The sequence below is a fragment of the Entelurus aequoreus genome, linkage group LG07 (assembly GCF_033978785.1).
Source record: "Entelurus aequoreus isolate RoL-2023_Sb linkage group LG07, RoL_Eaeq_v1.1, whole genome shotgun sequence".
NCBI lineage: Eukaryota > Metazoa > Chordata > Actinopteri > Syngnathiformes > Syngnathidae > Entelurus > Entelurus aequoreus.
Genome location: NC_084737.1, coordinates 22,339,012 through 22,359,138, shown reverse-complemented (window position 1 = coordinate 22,359,138; position 20,127 = coordinate 22,339,012). Strand labels below are relative to the sequence as shown.

Sequence of the window (20,127 nt, the reverse complement as noted above, 5' to 3'; positions counted from 1 at the left end):
ATTGAGTGCAAAAAATCCAAATGTAAAGAGAAAAAGGTTAAATTAAATGTTATGTACAAATAATTTATATAATAACACAAATGTTTGTAAATAACTAATAATAACACAACGCTTTGTCACGGGGGCCTTGTATTAAATATAAATGATGTGGCCCCCCCTCAAGTATTACAATGACAACAATAATATGTAAAACTTGCATGGATGATGTTGATATACTAAGAATAATAATAATTGGATATCATCACTCTTAACTACTTAACACGGAAGTCAGCAACACGCGGCTCTAGAGCCGCATGCAGCTCTTTAGCACCACCCTAGTGGCTCCCTGGACCTCTTTCAGAGATGTGTGAAAATGGAAAAAGATGAAGAATTGTTTTAATATATTTTCTGTATAAATAATATATTTTCTCTAGGAGGACAAACATGACACAAACGTTCCTAATTGTTAGAAATCCCACTGTTTATATTAAACATGCTTCACTGATGAGAGTATTTGGCAAGCACCGTTTTGTCCTACTCATTTCAGCGATCCTTGAACTCATCATAGTTTGTTTACATGTACAACTTTCTCCGATGCTGCCACAGAAAGACGTGTTTTATGCCCCTCCTTCTTTGTCTCATTTTGTCCACCAAACGTTTTATGCTGTGCGTGAATGCACAAAGGTGAGCTTTGTTGATTTTATTTATTTGCTGGAGTGCTTATCAGGCATATTTGGCCAATCCATGACTGCAAGCTAATCGGTGCTAACATGCATAAATAGGCTAACTGTATGTACATATTGCATCATTATGCCTCGTTTGTAGGTATATTTGAGCTCATTTAATTTCCTTTACTTATGTCCTTTGTGTATTTAATTTATATTCACATGTCTCATGACACATTATCTGTATGTAATATTGGCTGCATTTCTCATAGTTGTTTGTGTGCCATGTTGTTCCAGCCACAGCAAACGTTACGCAGCTTGCAAAGATTGTTAATAAATCCATTACAAGAAGACAACCTGCTGTTTCCTTTAACTTGGACACACACATCTATACAGTTGGCCATTCTTAGCCAGTAATTTCCAGAAGTTATCTCATTCTGTGTGAAGCCTCCTAACTATTTACAATGTTGCAAAAATGTGTGGAATAAAAACTAAATACAACATTTCTGTCAACAAAAGTTTGCTTCAGCCTTTGATAGTAGGCTAATATAGCAAATATAGACACTTACATCATGTGTTGCCTTCATTATAACACTTATATAAAGCTTTTCATTTTTTTGCGGCTCCAGGCAGATTTTTTTTTTTGTATTTTTGGTCCAATATGGCTCTTTCAACATTTTGGGTTGCCGACCCCTGACATAACATTACAAATAGTAACAAATTGTTAGTTTCCTTTAAAAAAAAAAAGTTTTTATTTGTACACTTTTACACACAAAAATCCCAATAAAATGTATTGAATCATTTTAAGTGCAACTGCGGCTCATCAACAGAAGTGTGCACAAATGAATTGACATTCTTGTAGACATCCTGACTATATACGTGCAGAAGCTTCGAACAAGTACTGTAATAAACCAGCTCACGATAAGCACGTGAACGCACCTTTTTCACCACTTATGTAGGAGCTTACCATTTCTTGGACAAGTTTCCCCTCTTCTTGAACTAAAGGAGAAGATAGCAATGGCTGTTGAAGAACCTGCTAGAGAGAATAAGGTGGTCAATTTGAGGTACGTAGGAGTATTATTATGACGTAATGTCAACATATAATGACACAACAGTGCTACATATAGGTAGCTTGAGGACACCTGTTAGCATTAACGTTAACCGAAGGCAGTGTTGCCTAAAGTAGCCCAATTAAACTAATGTTTATACTTTGTGGAACTATATGTTAAAATTAATAGCTCATTTTTGAGAAGTTGACTGACTGAACTCTATCTATCCAGCTATCTATAGTCTGTAATATTTATGGTGAAGGAGCCTATCCCAGCTGATATTACTTGACTATCCTTGCTAGTGAATTAAGACAAATGAACTGTAAGCCACTCTAGGCTATTTTCATTATTTTTAGCCCGTTAAATAAGAACAGGAGCAGCCAAGCATGCACCAAGTTAATTCATTAGAATTATATAACATCCAGGGATGATGAAATTGTTCCATAATTGGTTAAAAATGTTTCCCCCTTCAGATGTGAAGTTAGTGATGTGGACAAGGGATTAAAGATGGATGTGAGGATGACATTCCGTATCAAAGATGGATGTGGAGCTTCCTCAGTGAACCTAAAGAATCATGTAAGTAGTGCTTGATCCTAGAATGAATCCACTGCTCCCCTCCTGTAAAAGGTAAAGTGTGGTTTGAGTGGGTGGGCAGCGGTCGTCTGCTGTGGTCAGTGCTCTGTGCATGGTGGCGGTCAAGAGGGCTGGCGGGCTGTCCACCGGAAAGACCAATTATTTTTAACAATATGTTATTCCGTATGTTGAGGTCTTGACACTGAGACTGAGGTGAACATGGGACAACAAGAAGTGATGTCACCTGATATAACTGGCAACACATAACAAGTAATACATCAATGGCCTGATTTACAAAAGGTTTGCGTGTACTAAAACACATGCAAACTTATTAGCACACTCAAACCTGAGCTACTAAACATGTGCAAAGTGGATTGTGTCTTAAGTGAGTAGAATAAGGCTTGTAATCTATTTTGCAAAGCAAAATATATGCTGATCATAGGCCTGGGCGATAGATCGATTTAATCAATAAAGTAAAGTTTTTTGTTGCAGACGATTTAAAAAAAAAAAAAAAGTTTCTCCCCTTGCTCCGGCGTTCTCTTTGCTTCCATGAACATCCGTAGCCCTCGCCCGCCCCCTTACTTCTTTAGCGGAAATTCAAAACATGGCTAATGCTAACGCTAATGAGAGCGAGATGTTTTTTCCAAAGAAAAAAAAAAGGGTTGTCAGTACTTTAGTTTTGTGGCAACATGCGTGGAACAAATGACCGCACAGAGCAAAATGTATTTTTAAAAAAAACGGCAGCACAGCAAACTTATTCCAGCATCTGAAACTGAGGCCTCCAGTCGAGTGCGGGAAATGCAACTCTACGAGCCAAACAAGACCGCGAAAATAAACAAACTCCGGTTAAAATGCTGCTTTCTATGGTGGAATCATTTACAGGGCTGTAACCAGGATCTGACAAATACAGAGGACAAAAATTGATTGTCCAAGAGAAGCTTTGAAAGGCTGAAATCATTGGTATCCCAGCACCATATAAATAATAAAAGCTTTCATTGAGGTAGAACTATCACGTGTTATATTATCTTTGACAATCAGCATGATTCTGTGACAGTCCACTTTTTTATTAATATGCTGAAGTTTTGCGTAATTAAACATTTTAACATCAGTAAAACATAAGTTTAAAAACCATACTAAAATTTCTACCGCGACCATGATTCGCACCCAAGACCTTCTGCTTTGCAAAGCAAGTACTATTGACATCCGCCGCGTAGCCACGGGAACGTGCAATTGTCCTGACTCCTTTTTGACCCTCGGTCCATTCCGTAGCGTGGGGAAATGTAATGGCGTCAGTTGCTGTTGATCCACAAGCTCGAAAATAGCAAGCAGAAATGCATAAATAAAATGGTACATTATGGAAATCTCATGTCCAAAAACATGGCAAGTGGTTCTCCCGACAAACAGGACTATTTTATCTTTCTGGCTGGCAAAAATATTGTGTAAATAATTTTATAACATGGTGTGGTTGATACTTCTCAGTTACATACTGTTTAATAGGCTTAATAATATTATAATTTATTAATAAATGGAGAAGGTTAGGACATTTTCATGCAGTAATATGAAGACCATTAACATATCAGAAGCATTTATTCAGGTAGAAATATCATCGATTACATTAGAATCAGAATAGTTTTATTGCCATTGTTTGAGAACGATTACCAAACATCTTAGACAATCAAACCATGATTGTAACAATCCACATTTTGTGTTTTTAATGTGTGCAACTGGAAATGTAACCCCTCTCCTCTTAATGCAAGAGCTCCTATAGCAGGAATATAAATTCTAGATTCCTACAAAATACAAAATCAGGCAAGACACCAACGCACTGCAGGTGATTTTTTTTATTGTCATTAAAAGCATGTTTATGTCCTTTTTTTGTATTGAGCTGTTTATAAAAGCATAATGTTTAAAACACATTTCATTAAAGCAACTAATTACCCAGTCGTGGTTATAAATAACTTGAACATTATCTGTGTAGGGTACACTTATTAATTATGAAAAATTACATCTATCTGTGATTAACTGCCATTAATTTTGAGTTAACTATGAATAAAAGGTGATTAACCGCGATTAAATATTTTAATTGTTTGACAGCCCTAGTTTCACTGTATTTGGATGGTCATTAATACATATAGTGTATTTAGTAACATAATTTTATAATTTTGTAGTTGCTATGTGACTTAAGGGGTTGATTAAAATGAATTCAATTGATGCGTATTAGTGTCAATAAATTTTTTTATAATGACGTTTCTTTTTTTGTTTTTTACATAAAATATAAATTACTAAAATATTACTTGTATTCCTTCACGTGACTTCTTTCTGGAAGGGAAAAATTGTGGTGGTCAACCAAGCCAAAATGGCTCTTGTGCAGCAAGCCGCGCGCAAACTCTTGAGAACACAAAGTATGGCGTCACATTAGTACCAAAAATCCAAGCGCGTAAAAACTGTTATCGCGCGCTGATTCTCCACTTCGTGCGCGCGCGCTGTGCCTTTCTGCGCGCGCGCTGTGCCTTTCTGCGCGCGCGCTGTCTCGGTCTGTGCGCTGTCATGTTTCATTTTGGTACTTTGGGGGCGGGCATGCTTAGACCGCCCCTTCTTTCTGATTGGCTTTGAAAAAGAAAAATACAACTTCAAGTAGGTTGTAAAAAAAGGCAGATGAAGTGAAACTATAGCAATGCTTTTCTTTACACTCTCTCATGCACACAGATACTCATGTTATGAGAAGTATATTGTTTCAAAAATATTAACATTAATTGTTGATATTTTAAACATCTTTCAGATTACATTGCTCGAATTCAAAAACCACTTTACTACACAAATATTAGGCCCAATGTGCAGGATTATTCTATTAGTATTAGTTATTTTTATGTTTTATCATATCTTAGCTTATTTTTATGTTTTATCATATCTTAGCCTATTTTTATATGGTCTTATTATATTTATATTTCAGTTTTTATTGTATTTTATTTTATTTTATAGTTTTTCATATTGTAGTTTATTTTTATGTTTGATTATATCTTATCTTATTTCATATTATTTTTGGACTTTTACCTGATGTGTATTTTAATTATTTTTAATCCATTTATTTGATCATCTAGTGCAGGGGTCACCAACCTTTTTGAAACCAAGGGCTACTTCTTGGGTACTGATTAATGCGAAGGGCTACCAGTTAGATACACACTTAAATAAATTGCCAGACGTAGCCAATTTGCTCAATTTACCTTTAACTCTGTTATTATTAATAATTAATGATATTTATCTTTGTGGAAACACTGATCATCTTAATGATTTCTCACAATAAATATATATAGAAACAGATAAATATCAATATGCAACACTTTATTTTTATATTTTCTCTAAGTGCACATTTTTCAAATTGAACATTTTCAAATGATCACTTCTAAGACAGTCTTGTGAAATCACAATATCCCATTTTAACTAGCTAGCCACTAACATTTTTTAACAAATCATGAATTACTTTGCACCATGTTTGTACAAATAACTCATGTAAAATACAAAAGTAAACTCTCAAATTTTTAAATCATGTCACACTTTGAACTGGACACCAAATCTGTTGTCTGTTTCTTTGTCAGTTAGTGGGAAGCCTGGCATTGCATGCTGTTAACTAGTGTGTTGTACTCTGGTGTGTAACTTGACACTGCAACTCTGAGTGAGTCTTGCAGATGTGCATCAGTGAGGCGTGTTCTGTGTTTGTTCATGTCAGAAAAGGCTGATTCACAAAGATAAGATTTTTCCTCATTGTTTGCGGAACCTTCTTAATCTTTTGGACATATTTTCACAGCAATCTGGCCTTAAGCTTAATTATGATAAATGTAAAATGTTAAGGATCGGAAATCTAAAGGGAACGTCCTTTCGAATGGAATGCAAAGTGCCTGTTTTGTGGACAGATGGACCAGTTAACATACTTGGTGTTGTTGTCCCAGAAAATCTGGAAGATCTAGGCTCAGTAAATGATGATAATCGACTAAGAAAGCTGGACAAAATTATGCAATTATGGAAAGGGAAATCCCTAACCTTGTATGGTAAAATGTCTATTGCCAACTCGTTAATTATTCCTCAATTTATTTATTTGTTTTTGTCATTACCAGCTCCATCACAAAACTTTTTTAAGATTTATGAGCGGAGGGTCTTTGATTTTGTCTGGAACGGCAAACCAGAAAAGATTAAAAGAAAGGTTTTGTACAAAGAGTATGAATATGGGGGCCTGAAACTTCTCAACCTTGAAGCTATGTGTCTGTCTTTAAAAGCATCAATTGTTCCAAAGATGTATTTAAACATTGAGTGGTACACAAATGTCCTGTTGGACAAAAAACATGTACTGTATCAAAATAAATTGTATCCTTTTTTACAAGTGATCCCCTCCCAGAGAGTCTGCTGGGAAACATGGCGGGGTTCATAAAGGAAACAATCCACTCATAGTGGTGTTTTCAATTTTATGTGCCAGAAAAAAGAGACGATATTTTGCAGCAGTTAATATGGATGAACTCTAATATTGTAATAGATGGAAAGCCTTTCTTTTGGAAAAATATGTTTGAAAGAGGAATCATTTTTGTCAATGATGTTATCAATGAGCATCGTAAAATTATGAAGTATGATGAATTTAGAGCTATGTATGGTGATGCTTGCTCAAGCTTTTCATTTTATCAACTAACTGGAGTAATTGGGAAAAGATGGAAACAAATAATTAATTATGGAACTACTAAATTATTAGTTTGTAAACCTCTAATAAGAAATTCTAGTTGGCAAAAGGGAACTAAAATAAATAGAAAAATATATAATTTTTATTTAATAAAGAAATCTTTGAAGGCTGCCTCATACAACACAAATGGAAAATGGGAGGATCTTTTTGACTGCCCGTTGCCATGGGATGCCATATTCAAACTAATCTATAAAACCACTATTTATGTGCAAAATCGTTATTTTCAAATTAAAATTATTTATAACTTCTTACCCACAGGGAAAATGTTAAAATTATGGAATATGACAGAGTCAGATGATTGCCGATTTTGTTGTCAGGAGCCTGAATCCACCCTGCATTTGTTTTGGTATTGTCATATTGTGTCTTTGTTTTGGGTGGAAGTTGAAAAAATGTGTTTAAGGATTGGTTTGTTTATGAAGCTTAATGTGGTTTCTGTTATTTTAGGAGAGTTCATTGACAATCATGATTTAGTCAATTTAATTGTAGTACTCGGTAAAATGTTTATTTTTAAGGCCAAAAACAGATATTCACTTAGTATTACTTTCTTTAAAACATTTATTCAGTATTTTCTAACTTTAGAAAGTTACATGGTTGAAAACGATAATGATGCCAAAAAACATTTAAAAAAAGATGAGAAGTCCTCAAAGGCTTATTTTGAAAGTATAATTATGTTTATAGATTATAGGATATCTGTTGTTGTGTTCCCTAATTTGAGTGACCTGGACATAATCTGGACTGTACATAAATGCTTATTTTGAAAATTTAATTTTGTTTATAAATTATATGCAATCTGTTGTGTTCCCTCATTTTTTTCTGTGTACATGAATGAAGGTGTGTGTTGCTGAGTCCGACTTGGACATTATCTGGACTGGGCCTGGTTTAAAAAACCCTTTAAACAAATCTAATTTCATTTACAACCTGGTCTGTTGAAGATAAGGCCCTTTTTTAAAAAATAAAATAAAATAAGGTAAATAAATAAAAAACATTTTCTTGGATAAAAAAGAAAGTAAAACAATATAAAAATAATTACATAAAAAATAGTAATTAATGAAAATGTTAGTGGACCAGCAGCCTATACAATCATGTGTGCTTCAGGAACTGTGTCCCTTGCAGATGTGTTGTCTATGTTGTGGGAACCAGAATATTGGTAGCAGAAAGAAATAACCTCTTTTGTGTGAGTGGGTGTGGATGAGTGTGCATGGTGGAGGTTGTTTGGGTTGATGCACCGATTGAAAGTGTATCTTGTGTTTTTTCTATGTAGATTTAATTTAAAAAAAATAAATTAAAAAAAAAATTTTTTTTTTTTTTTTTTTTTTTTTTTAGAACAGGCCCGCGGGCGACTCATCTGGTCCTTACGGGCGACCTGGCGCCCGCGGGCACCGCGTTGGTGACCCCTGATCTAGTGTTTCCTCAAAGAGCCCTCTGGATCTCCACGTCCAGAGGGTTCCTGTGATTGGCTATTGTCATTGTGTTGTTATTATTATTGTTGTTGTTGTTGTTGTTTGTTTATTTTTATGTACATGTTTGACTGTCTTCATGGGGTGTGGGTGTTATTTCTCATTTTGTTTTTAACTATGTAAAGCACTTTGAGCTGCATTTTAAATGTATGAAAAGTGCTTTATAAATAAAAATGTATTATTATTATTTTTAGTAATAGTACCCTTACAATCACTCCAAACCAGCTCAATAACTTACCTCTTTTTCAGCCAACATTTTTTTATCCACTTCTTCCTCCGTAAATCTTGATACATATTGACGATGACCCGCCCTGCTATACTTCTGATTGCTCAAAGCCAATCAGAAAGAAGGGGCGGTCTAAGCATGCCCGCCCCCAAAGTACCAAAATGAAACATGACAGCGCACAGACCGAGACAGCGCGCGCGCAGAAAGGCACCGCGCGCCCGCACAAAGGCACCACGCGCACGCACAAAGGCACCACACGCGCGCAAAAGGGTGTCGCGCGTGCGCACGAAGTGGAGAATCAGCGCGCGATAACAGTATTTACGCGCTTGGATTTTTGGTACTAATGTGACGCCATAACAAAGGGCCTAGATCTTCCCGCAAAAAGCAAATACAAGCAAGAAAATCAAGCTATGCAATGGAATCTATCCCTATAGTTTATAAAAAAAAGATTTGTCGAGTCTTGAAGAAAAATGGGCTGCATGGTCGAGTCGCCAGAAGAAAGCCATTTCTGCGCAAATGTCACAAAGTATCCCGCTTACATTACGCCAAACAGCAAATAGACAAGCTTCAAAACTTCTGGAACAAAGTAATTTGGAGTGATGAGACCAAAATTTAACTTTTTGGCCACTCGACAAGGCAGCCCGTTTTTCTTCAAGTGCCTCCTTATTGTGCATCTTGAAACAGCCACACCACAATTTTTCAGAGAGTCCTGTATTTCAGCTGAAGTTATTTGTGGATTTTTCTTTGCATCTCAAACAATTTTCCTGGCAGTTGTGGCTGAAATCTTTGCTGGTCTACCTGAATCCCTCATTTTCCACTTCTTAATCAGCATTTGAACACAGCTGATTGGCATTCTCAATTCCTTGGAAAACTTTTTATACCCCTTCCTGTTTTATGCAGTTCAATTACCTTTTCTCCCAGATCCTTTGACAATTATTTTGCCTTCCCCATGACTCAGAATTCAGAAACATATGTGCAGCACTGGATGAAAGATGCAATGGTCTGTCAGAAGCCCAGAAACTCACTGACCTTTTATACACACACATTAATTACAAACAAACAGGTCACAGGTGAGGATTAGAACCTTGATTAGCCATTCAAACCTGTTTGTGTCAACTGTTGTGCATGTTATCAGATCAAAGTCACTGGGGTATGTAAACTTTTGATCAGGGTCATTTGGGTACTTTCTTTTGTCATTTTGATTTAAATAGTGTAAACACAGTTGTTTGCCAATAAATAGCTTCACACAACCATTAAGCATGAGTGGAAGAAAAGTTTTTGTGTTATCATTCATATTCTCTGAAGAATGGCCAAGAAATCATAAATTCTCCCAGGGTATGTAGACTTATGAGCACAACTGTAAATATAAGTCCCCTTAGGCAGCAAATACTTCTTTCAAAACAAACACAATATTTATGTTACGGTTTCCTCCTTTAATAACTTTGGTCACCAACACCATGACATGACTGAAATTCATACTGTTTGAGTGCCTCCTGTCAGAAACAAAACAAATCCTCACATATAAATTATATTTGTAAAGAGCACAACACTGTTTCCCTTTAAGCAGTAGGAGCCCACTCACAGCTAAGGGAAAACTAAAGACAAATTAATGTCTACTCCTATAAATATGGTCCAGAAATTCAATCAGTTCATTTTGGAAGATCGCATCAGCAAGCAACATTTATTTTCCATCTCACCCTTAAGGCGGCATGATCGACCAGCTACCTGGGTCTACCTGGACCATGTGTTGAGTATGGTGCGTGAGAGCAGCTCATCAGTGTAGACAGAAAAGCAACTTTTACCTTCCGTCAAAAGAGACTTTTAAGAAAAATTTTAATAAATCAGCTGGAACTTGGCAAGTCATAGGGGGGCTGCAGAGGTCAGCTGACAGTGTTTGCTTTGCTCTTCAGCATATATCCTCATTGCAAAGGCCACGTACGAACAGATGATTGATTGATTGAGACTTTTATTAGTAGATTGCACAGTGCAGTACATATTCCGTACAATTGACCAGTAAATGGTAACACCCGAATAAGTTTTTCAACTTGTTTAAGTCGGGGTCCACGTTAATCAATTCATGGTCTAAACATGGCAAAGTTCAAGAAAAGAGAAATCTGCCCTAAGTTGTGCCAGTCAAAGGAACAATAAAACTCCACCAAATTATCAGTTCATGACAGGCAGACAAAGTTGTCGTTTGACTGTGGTTGCTTTCAGCTAAAGAAGGTGATCTTGGGAAGCCAAGCCGATATTGTCATGACGGACTCTCACGGACTGAGGTTATCAAGCTGTAAAATATAGGGCAATAGTACATTCATTGTTAACTATGAAGACAAACCTTGGCCATTAATCATATTAGATGTTGAATATGATATTAGAGTGAAATGTATACATAAGAAAAAAAAAAACATTTTACTGGCATAGTCCAAGTACGAGGATGGCCAGCTTGTGTGCCTCATGAGAGCACCACAACCTGCACACAAAATGTCCATCCAGTTAGACAAAAGGGTGTGAAGGTTGAAAGTCCAAAAATCCAACTACAAATTGTCCCTATTTTCAATGTTGGGTGTGCATTATTTATTTTGTAAAATTAGATGATACAATTGTTTCAAGGTGAGGGTGGGATAAAATAAATGAATGGCCTTTTTTTATTTTTTTAGATTAAATGTATGTTACTAACTGTAAAATGTCCACTCTGATGTGTCCACACTGGTAACCTAAGTATTTTTTCTATAATTAGGTAAAACTGACTATTTTGTCAGTATTAACAGTTAATTAGTTGAAAAAGTAGAACTTTTTTTAAATGGAAATCTTAAATTTACATTTTGTCTTAAAAACATGTTTGTTTTTTTCCAGAATAATTGGTATTAAATACTCTTATTGATCAAGAGACATGTTAGGTCTTTAAAAATGTACAAAGCACATTGACTGCTTTCAGAACACTTTTTCCAATAACGTTTAAAATGTCCCGTTACAGGGTGGACATTTACATTATGTTGCATGCCAAGAATTTGGTCAAAATTATTAGAATTTCTTCCTGGGAAAGGCTGATATCATCACAAAACGTAAACACTGAATGACGTAAAACGAGAACCACCTTCATTTCCATTCCTACTTATCTTAGTATAGACACACTGTTAGTTGCCAAACTGCAATATTGTTAATGCCACTTAAGGGCGCTACTTGCCTAATAGTGAAACCCATTATTACCTCCATTACTTCAGGAAATAACGCACACAATTGAACTGTTGAGTCATCAATCAAGATTGTCAAAGTCAATATTCTTAATGGTGAAAAATTAATCGATTCATCAGGCCTTTGATGTGTGGTAATCATATCATATTCAGGATGATACCCATGTCCGTTGGCTGTTGATGGATGGATGGAAGTTTCATTTATCTTGGTGATGCTGATAGATAAGGATCACCCTTAGGTGATGTGGGCGATGGATGTTTGATATGCTGTGATTAAGCCCACGATGGGCAGTATGCTTTCAGCGTCAGATTTAAAGGATTTGATATCAATTTAGACACCAATAGAATGATGATAACGTAATGATTTTCATCATCCATACCAATATATCTTGTGAAGCACATATTCCCACAAGTCTACATGGGGTACTGTACTTCCAAGTGCTGACCCCTAGGTGTCAGTCCTGATCCAAGCATCCCTTTCAGGTGTTTTTGCTCTCATGGTGGACAGCTTCCATTCTCTGCATTGAAATCACCAAGTATTTATTACAGCTTTATTGCTTTTCTTACTTAAAGTCAGAATGTCTGTTAAATTGTTTGTGTAAGAAACCCAACAATGTATTTTTTCAGCTTATATATTTGTAGCTTAGAAGAACAAAATTGACATTTAAACTTGCCTGGAGAAAATAAATGAATATTCATGTAAAGCATGTGAGGGCTGCATACAGAAAATCTGAAGGATGCAAGGGTCTATATATGCTGAGATATATGAACAAACATATCAATTATGTGTCAAAGTTGACAAAGCAAATTGGTTTATTTTCAAATAACTGGATTCATAAGTAAATTAAATGTTTTTGAATTATGCCAAGGGACAATAAAAAAAAGCAAGCTGCAGTCCAAAAATGGCCACTGTGCTGCACTTTGTGCTGCACCCTGCCATAAGGGATATACACATCCTAATAGAAGAGGCCCTATAAATGTTTGAATCTATATTACTACAAAGAGAGAGAAGAAAGCGAGTTACGGTATATAGCTGAGGGTCATGCTTATAGCGGGGCGTAATGTTGTTCTTACTGACTCTTGATTACTTGGTATTGATTGTTACATTAATATAATATTGATCTGCAGTTTCTCTTGCAAACAGAGGCACCACATATTATCAAGGTAAAATAAAATCATTGTTGGCTGTGGTGTTATTTTATGATGGATTATGTATGTATGGTTCTGATGTATTCCAATTCTATATTACAACCAAAGCAGGAGCCTATTGTTTTTTTTTGTTTGTTTACACAAACCATTTAGCATGTCACAATATTAGCTGATCATCAGAACGCCCACAATACCTGGAGGAAAACATTAAAATATAATGATTTATTATTTAACACACGCTGGGTGAATTATCAAGAGTGAATCTGCATCTATCTTTAGGAGAATTGGGAATCTTTGGGCACCTCATGTTTCGATTTGATTCAGAATCGATTCTTAAATAATTCACAATATATTATTTGGTATATAAGTTAAAATTAAACCTTTTCAAAACAGGTTACAGGTTACAAAAGCTCATTTTGGCTGCTGACGTATAGCTTATACGAGCAGTGTTGGCCGAAAAAAAAACTATTTTTGACAATGTGTTTTTTAAATTTTATTTACAAAAATCCTAGAATGGTAATCTATCTAATAAAAGAAAATAGAGCAACCCCAACTCCAACCCAATCCGAGCTGTACAATACCTGTACTTGAGATATAGATTTACAAAGCAATTAGGAAGACTTACAAATACAATAATTATTAAATAAATACAAAAACAATAAAAAAGAAAAAGAAAAGCAAGAGTATCAGTAATCATAATGTGCAGAAAGACTGTAGCTGTGAGAAAGCAGGCGACTGCGCTGCATCTGCCTTAGTAGTCCGTGCCGACACCGTAGTCGATAAGCTTCTTCTTTTTCTCTATCTTCTTTTTATGGGACATTCATCCTCCTCTGTTGCCATTACTAATATAAAGTAGTGTAAAGTTCTTACTTATATCTGTCAGTAAAATCGCCATGAAAGCGCTAAAATATACCAGTGTAGTGAGTTTACATTATTCACCCAAGGAACTTTAGTTATTAGATAGTTCCGGTCGGACGGTTTTCACGGGACACATTTCCGGCGTTGTTATTGCACTACTGAGCCACGGATGAGGAGATGCTGCTCCGTTATTGATTTAAGTAAAGTCTGAATGTCATTAAAACAGTAAGCTACATCTTTTGACACTTCTTCCACTCCTGTCCTTGCACTCTACACCGCTACAACAAAGATGACGGAGAAAAGACGCTGCCGAAGGTGAGCCACGTGAATAAGACCGCCCACAAAACGGCACATCCTGAAGCGACTGTCAGAAAGCGGCTTGAAGATGATCCGTAAAACATAATCTATGCAACATTTTGACCAAAGAACCACCATTACATGTTATGGAGACCACAATGAAGTGTTTTCAATTTAGAAAAAAAATAAATAATATGACCCCTTTAATACACCTTATAATTATATGCGCCTTTTGTATGAAAATAGACGTGAATGGACCCGCTTATCGGCAGTGCGCCTTATAATCCGGTGCGCCCTATGGTCCGGAAAATACGGTACTATTAGTGGGCGTGTTGCGTGCGTTCTACTAAGACCGGTGTGCAATTGAAAAGTGGTGCAGACCACCTAATTTAAATGAGGATTTTTCTCGTACTAATGGGGCTTTTACCACAGAGACACATCATTTACGGCACATACATTTTATCATGCTGCTACCTGTGGTGTTTTTCTATGTTTTCAAACAAGCAGGAGGCATGCACTACTTAAATTGGCATGTTAGAAACAGTTGTGTAGTGCATCCACATAGAAAACCACTTTTTTCTTTTTTTTTTTTCTTTTCTTCTCTTATCGCTGAAAGTGTACGGGAGAGAGGCTGCACTTACTGGGCTCTTGATGCAAAAAATGCATACTTCAGCAAGTGTTTTTTATATAGGAGATATGTTGATAATACATATTCTATGTGGGGAAAACAATGAACGCCGTAAAAAAACACAAAGCACACCAAAATGCATGAATTGAATTTGTTTTAATCAGACTCTAAGTCACCCAGCATGCAGTTATTAAAATATTAAAGGAGGCTCCTACCTGTGTGTGATGTGTTGAATCAGCAGCAATATAATCTAAATCTGTAACACTTTTTTGAATCGCAATCTTGACAACAGAAACATTTTTAAACACACAATTCTGTGCGCAAGGCTGTGGATCCCATCTCTGCAACGTCTGAAATGACTCAAATATAGAACATGCATAATGAAAGACATCTTTTCATATAGGATATATATTATAATAATGTATTTCCTAAATAAAAATTATGTAATTTAAAATATAATGCCTTCAGACACTAAAACACATTAATTAAATGTGTTTGAATCCAGCAGCTATAAATTCTAAAAGGAAATTGCTGAATAGACAAAGTCTAAAAGATGTTTTTCTGAGAGTCCCAATTTGTTGACACACACACACACACACACACACACACACACACACACACACACACACACACACACACACACACACACACACACACACACACACACACACACACACGTATGACGTACGATTTTCTGTCAATCGTCTGTTTTTGCAACACGGCTGTGTGTGTCAGTTAGCCCGTACTTTTCAGACGTGGTAAATAAATTGCTAAATAGTGTTCGCAAAATGGTGAAGAATGTTGATAAACATTGCCCGTGCTGTATAACAAATTTGCATCTTTTCTTTCCAGTATTTCGGGTATTTCGATAGTCAGCATTATTCGGCATATTAATGAAGACAGAGACGCAAAATGGATTGCGATCCTTATTCTGCTCACTTAACAGACCATCTTCTTTGCACACGGTCAAGTTGATACATGTTTTAGCACACGCAAACATTTAGTAAATCAGGCCCAAGTCTTAGTAGATCATGCGCAACACACACTACTAATAGTAGACAGAATTTTATAGTTTTCACAGATGATTTAGTGTCTGGTATTTGGATTTTAGGGGATCTGGCCCAAACAGTACAAATAACATTTTAGATTATGATTCACATCTGTTCGTAATATCATTAGACTTCATATAGCGTCCACTGTAGAGAAAAATAGATTCCTAACAATAATAGTTTCCAGAGCAGTGTATTTATTATATTTCATCAATACAATATAATCTTTAAGTTTTAGTTCGTAATTTGGATTGTCTAATGTCAATGTTTAAATTGTTCCATAAACCATGTTTATTTGTTGTATCTCTTTTTGTGCTTTGTATGCAATTACAAGTTGTATAAATGATGGTTGATTACTCATTGATTGTGTGCAAAATAGTGTATATGGGGTTATATGAAAAATATGATTGATAATGAGCAAATTTCAGTCCTATTAGTTCTTTCTCAAGAACAGACACAAATCACAGTAAAGTCTTCACATGTGAATGCTTTTCACCCAAAACTGCATGTGCAACACAGCAAATGTCTTTTAAAGCATGACAGGGCTTTGAAATGCCATCGGAGACAAACTAATGTTGTCACCGAGCGCTGTCACAAATGAGGGCTTGAGATTTTGCCTTCATTTATTATGGCTGTTAATGATAGGCTATCAGATTCCTATCTCCCTTTCCTGCTCTTTCCCCTCTCCTGCTCTCTGCTGTAGCCTGGAGGACTCTTTGGGGGAGCATCTGGAGACAGGCTTTTGAATAGGCTCCATTATTGCAGGGCCCTGTGCTCCAGCGAGCGCACTTAGGCCATGGCAGCCTGGGCCAGTCTGTAAAAGAGGCTGATAGCGGGGGTGAGGTTTGCGGGAGAAGTAAAAGCGCAGCCTGCAAGAGCACATCAGCCCTTGTTAATTGGACATGATCAGCTTTCAACCACAAACACACATTCCCATTTCTCTGCAGGAGCTTAGCAGTTTCTTTTGCAGTCAGAACAATAATGCTCATCAGCACATGTGTGGATCCTCAGTTTGTGTGAGCACGCTGTGTATTTAGCAGCTGTGGACGCCTCCAGACAAATTATCCAATGATTGGACCCACTCACAGCTTGCATTCGCAAAGCTAGAAACTGCATTCCCAGTGAAATTATCGAAAATACATTAGCTTTTTTTTTTAAATTTGGGATAATGCACTTAACTTAAGGAAAACTTTGAACAAATAAAACAAAAGAAACCCATTTTCAAAGGTTTTCTGCTTTGCTTTTTAGAAAGTTTCACCCTAAAAAAGGCAATGTGTGTGATTCTTGGTATTTGGAATGGAATGGCAACCATTTTGTAATCTTTTTGAATAAATCTTCACCGGAAACATCTTTTTTGACAGTTTGCATGTTTAAGTCTCAAAATAATGCACATTTTTTTCAGTTCAAAACAATTTAGTGTAAACATGCGTTTTGTTTCCATGAAACTTTCAGAACTCAGTGGTTTGCACACTAAAGGTTTGCAAATATTCAAACACGTGCAACCTTGATAGCACACACAAAGCTGATCTACAAAGCTTGTGCACAGAGAGCATTGTGTCTCTTAAATGAGCAAAACAGAGAGTGCAATCCATGTCTGTGTTCATGTGCAGAATATATTCTGATTATTAGAGCGCCCACAATACTTGGAGGAGGAGATGCAACTATAACTATCTGGCACTCTCAATGTGATTTATCAAGACTAAAACTGTACTGCGGTCCTGTTATGCGTCAATAGTTACTATGTATGAAATATGCGTGCAAACTGCCACAGTTACGCACAAATGGCTTACGATCACGCTGCAATGATAGAAGATGGACAGAGAATTCTTTGTCTTATGTGTGTGTCAAAATATTTGAAATGTCATAAATAAAAAACAAACGTCATTTTATAATTGTACAGCTGCTGGGTAAATGGCTGAATAAATGATTCAAATGATTTATATTCGTGTCTGCTGTGTTTTGTTTTTTTTGGGCGTTGGCTGCCATGCATTTTCATGCATTCTTGCATGTATTTCTGGATCATTCCAGACACACCTTCACAACATCGGCGCCTCCCTGAACGCACCTTCAGTGTCTTAAAAATGGCACCAAACAGGGCAAAACATACAAGTGGTATTTTGAAAATCCACTCTTGTCTGAGTGCCGTTCAACGTTTTTTTTGTTTGTAAGCATTACACATAATCTCTACAACTAAGTGAAATTTGACGTTTTTATCCACAGAGGTGTGCTGGTCCAAATTGATAGTTAATTGGTTTTTTAAGACAAGATGTTTTGCTCTGTCTGTATCATCCGTCGATGTGCATCAAGTCACCACTAATAGTCTTTTGACTGCCCAGATAAACTTTGAAGACACTTCTGTATTGATTGCACAGTTGTGAATGTGCGATGTCCTGTGTCTATTCTTGCTGTTTGCTGGTTCAGATGTTGGATCAATGTGTTTGTGTCTGTGCACGTAAACTGTGACTGATTCAGGCAAGGTAATGGGATCTTGAGTGTCTGGCACAGAGGAGGAGTGCTAATGAAATGACATCCACTCAGATCAGTGGGCACACGCCTTATACTCTAGCCCATGTTTTTCAGTTTCTCACGTGTGTGTGTGTTTGTGCTCATGCTTAAACATAGACACACATTGCAAATTTGAAGTGTGGCTGTGGGGATGAAGCAAAAACTCGTACTTGAACATAACTGCAGTGTATGAAGGCATTTCCTATCCCGCTTCTTATCAGACAAGTCACAGTGATGGATCAATGGTGTCTGTGCAGCTGTCAAAAAAGCATTACAGTCCATCTTGTTGTTGATGTGTTTGGGACAGAGTGACCATTTGGGCTTTTAAACTCAACCAAATGAGGATTTCATGTTGTTGTTGTTGTATCACATTCCTCCCAAATCCTTACAAGTGCTTGAGTGGGCTGTCTGTGAACCAGCCTCCTTCTGTCCATGCTTTGAATCATTAGATCGGTGCATAAATCCTATATGTATCTCATTGTGGTTTGATTTGGAGAGTAGAAATGGTAGATTAGTGTTAAATCCTCCCAAGTAGATTATCCACTCATCTCTAAAGCTCATGCATTGAGGGCTCCTCATAATTGACGCTTGCGGTTTAGGAAGCAAGCGTGCCCAGCTTACCCACAGTCAGGAAGGCCACGAGCGATCTGCTTCCACTATACCAATCCATGGTGTCCTTATTTAAAAGTGCGGCTGACCGTGCTTTTCCCCCGTGTGCCTCTTCGCATTGTGTTCTATCTGATTGATGCTGACCGGGGTCACCTAAGCCCATGCGAGGGATCACGGCACAGTGCGCAGGGGGCTAAATGTTTACATGCATTCATTTGATTTTACCCAGGGGTCTGCCGGCTCAATCCAGGGTCATCTCGTGGAACAGCACATATGTCATGATTTTCTCCACCGGCGGCCAGGCCCACAAAGTTCTGGTAGCTACTTAGGAACAATTAATAGTGTTTGTGGGCGGACATGTTTTTTCTTGTTACCATTGAACTCTCAGCTTTGGCGCAACTCTCAACATGAGTAGGTCACAGAACATGTATAACTCTAACTGTTGCCCTGCTGCTGACATTTACCTGACAGACTTGACAGAAAAATTGTTGGGTACATTGTCTTCAGTGTTTAAAGGCGGAGCCGGAGATGAGCGAAATGCAGATAGTGGAGCTGAAAAATTATAATTGGCAAAGCTCCAAGGAATCAAAGGTTTGAAACACTGTGGTGCAACAAGACTGACACAAGCATGTTTTCTATTCTTAAGCCAGTCATATTTAAGGGTACAGTAAATAATTACTATCAACTCTTTACTCTTTGTAGCAACTCTCCTTCATGGTTGCAGTCACAAATTCACTCAGGGCCTGATTTACTAAATGTTTGCATGTAGTAAAACGCATGCAAACTTGACAGCTGATCTACACTGTAGAAAATGACCGTAAAAACTACGGCAAGAAATTGTTAAGTAGCAACACTAAAACACCGTAAAATCAAAAATGGTTTATCGCAGTAGTAAATGCAGTGGATTCCTGCAAACCAAGAAACAGTACATAACTGAAATTACTTTGGTTATAAGATGTCGAAAATGCACGACTCTACTGTGAAAATAAAAAAAAAAATTGTACAATGCATTTGCAAATACTGTAATGTCACAAGCATAAAACTACTCAAAAATGTATTATTTTTCTGTCTAAATTTATGATTTGGCAGACTGTATATTTAAATTTACAGTATGCCCTAATTGTTTTAGGGGTTTGTGTTCAAGCATATGCCTAGTTAACTTTTGGCTGGTT

The 20,127-nt window shown here is 36.8% G+C and overlaps 1 protein-coding gene across 2 annotated transcripts in view; it reads left to right on the top strand.

Moving 5' to 3' along the window:
* The first annotated feature begins 1,572 nt into the window (after nt 1-1,572).
* The window catches only part of fignl2 (fidgetin like 2), a 134,181-nt gene continuing 115,626 nt past the window's right edge, over nt 1,573-20,127 (top strand). Inside the window, exons 1-2 of one of the 2 annotated variants that reach the window (XM_062052874.1) lie at nt 1,573-1,708; nt 2,167-2,269. In XM_062052874.1, the coding sequence (XP_061908858.1) occupies nt 2,236-2,269 (34 nt within the window). In that variant the 5' untranslated portion in view covers nt 1,573-1,708; nt 2,167-2,235. The remainder of the gene's footprint in view (nt 1,709-2,166; nt 2,270-20,127) is intronic. The other variant, XM_062052875.1, reaches the window with a different exon arrangement.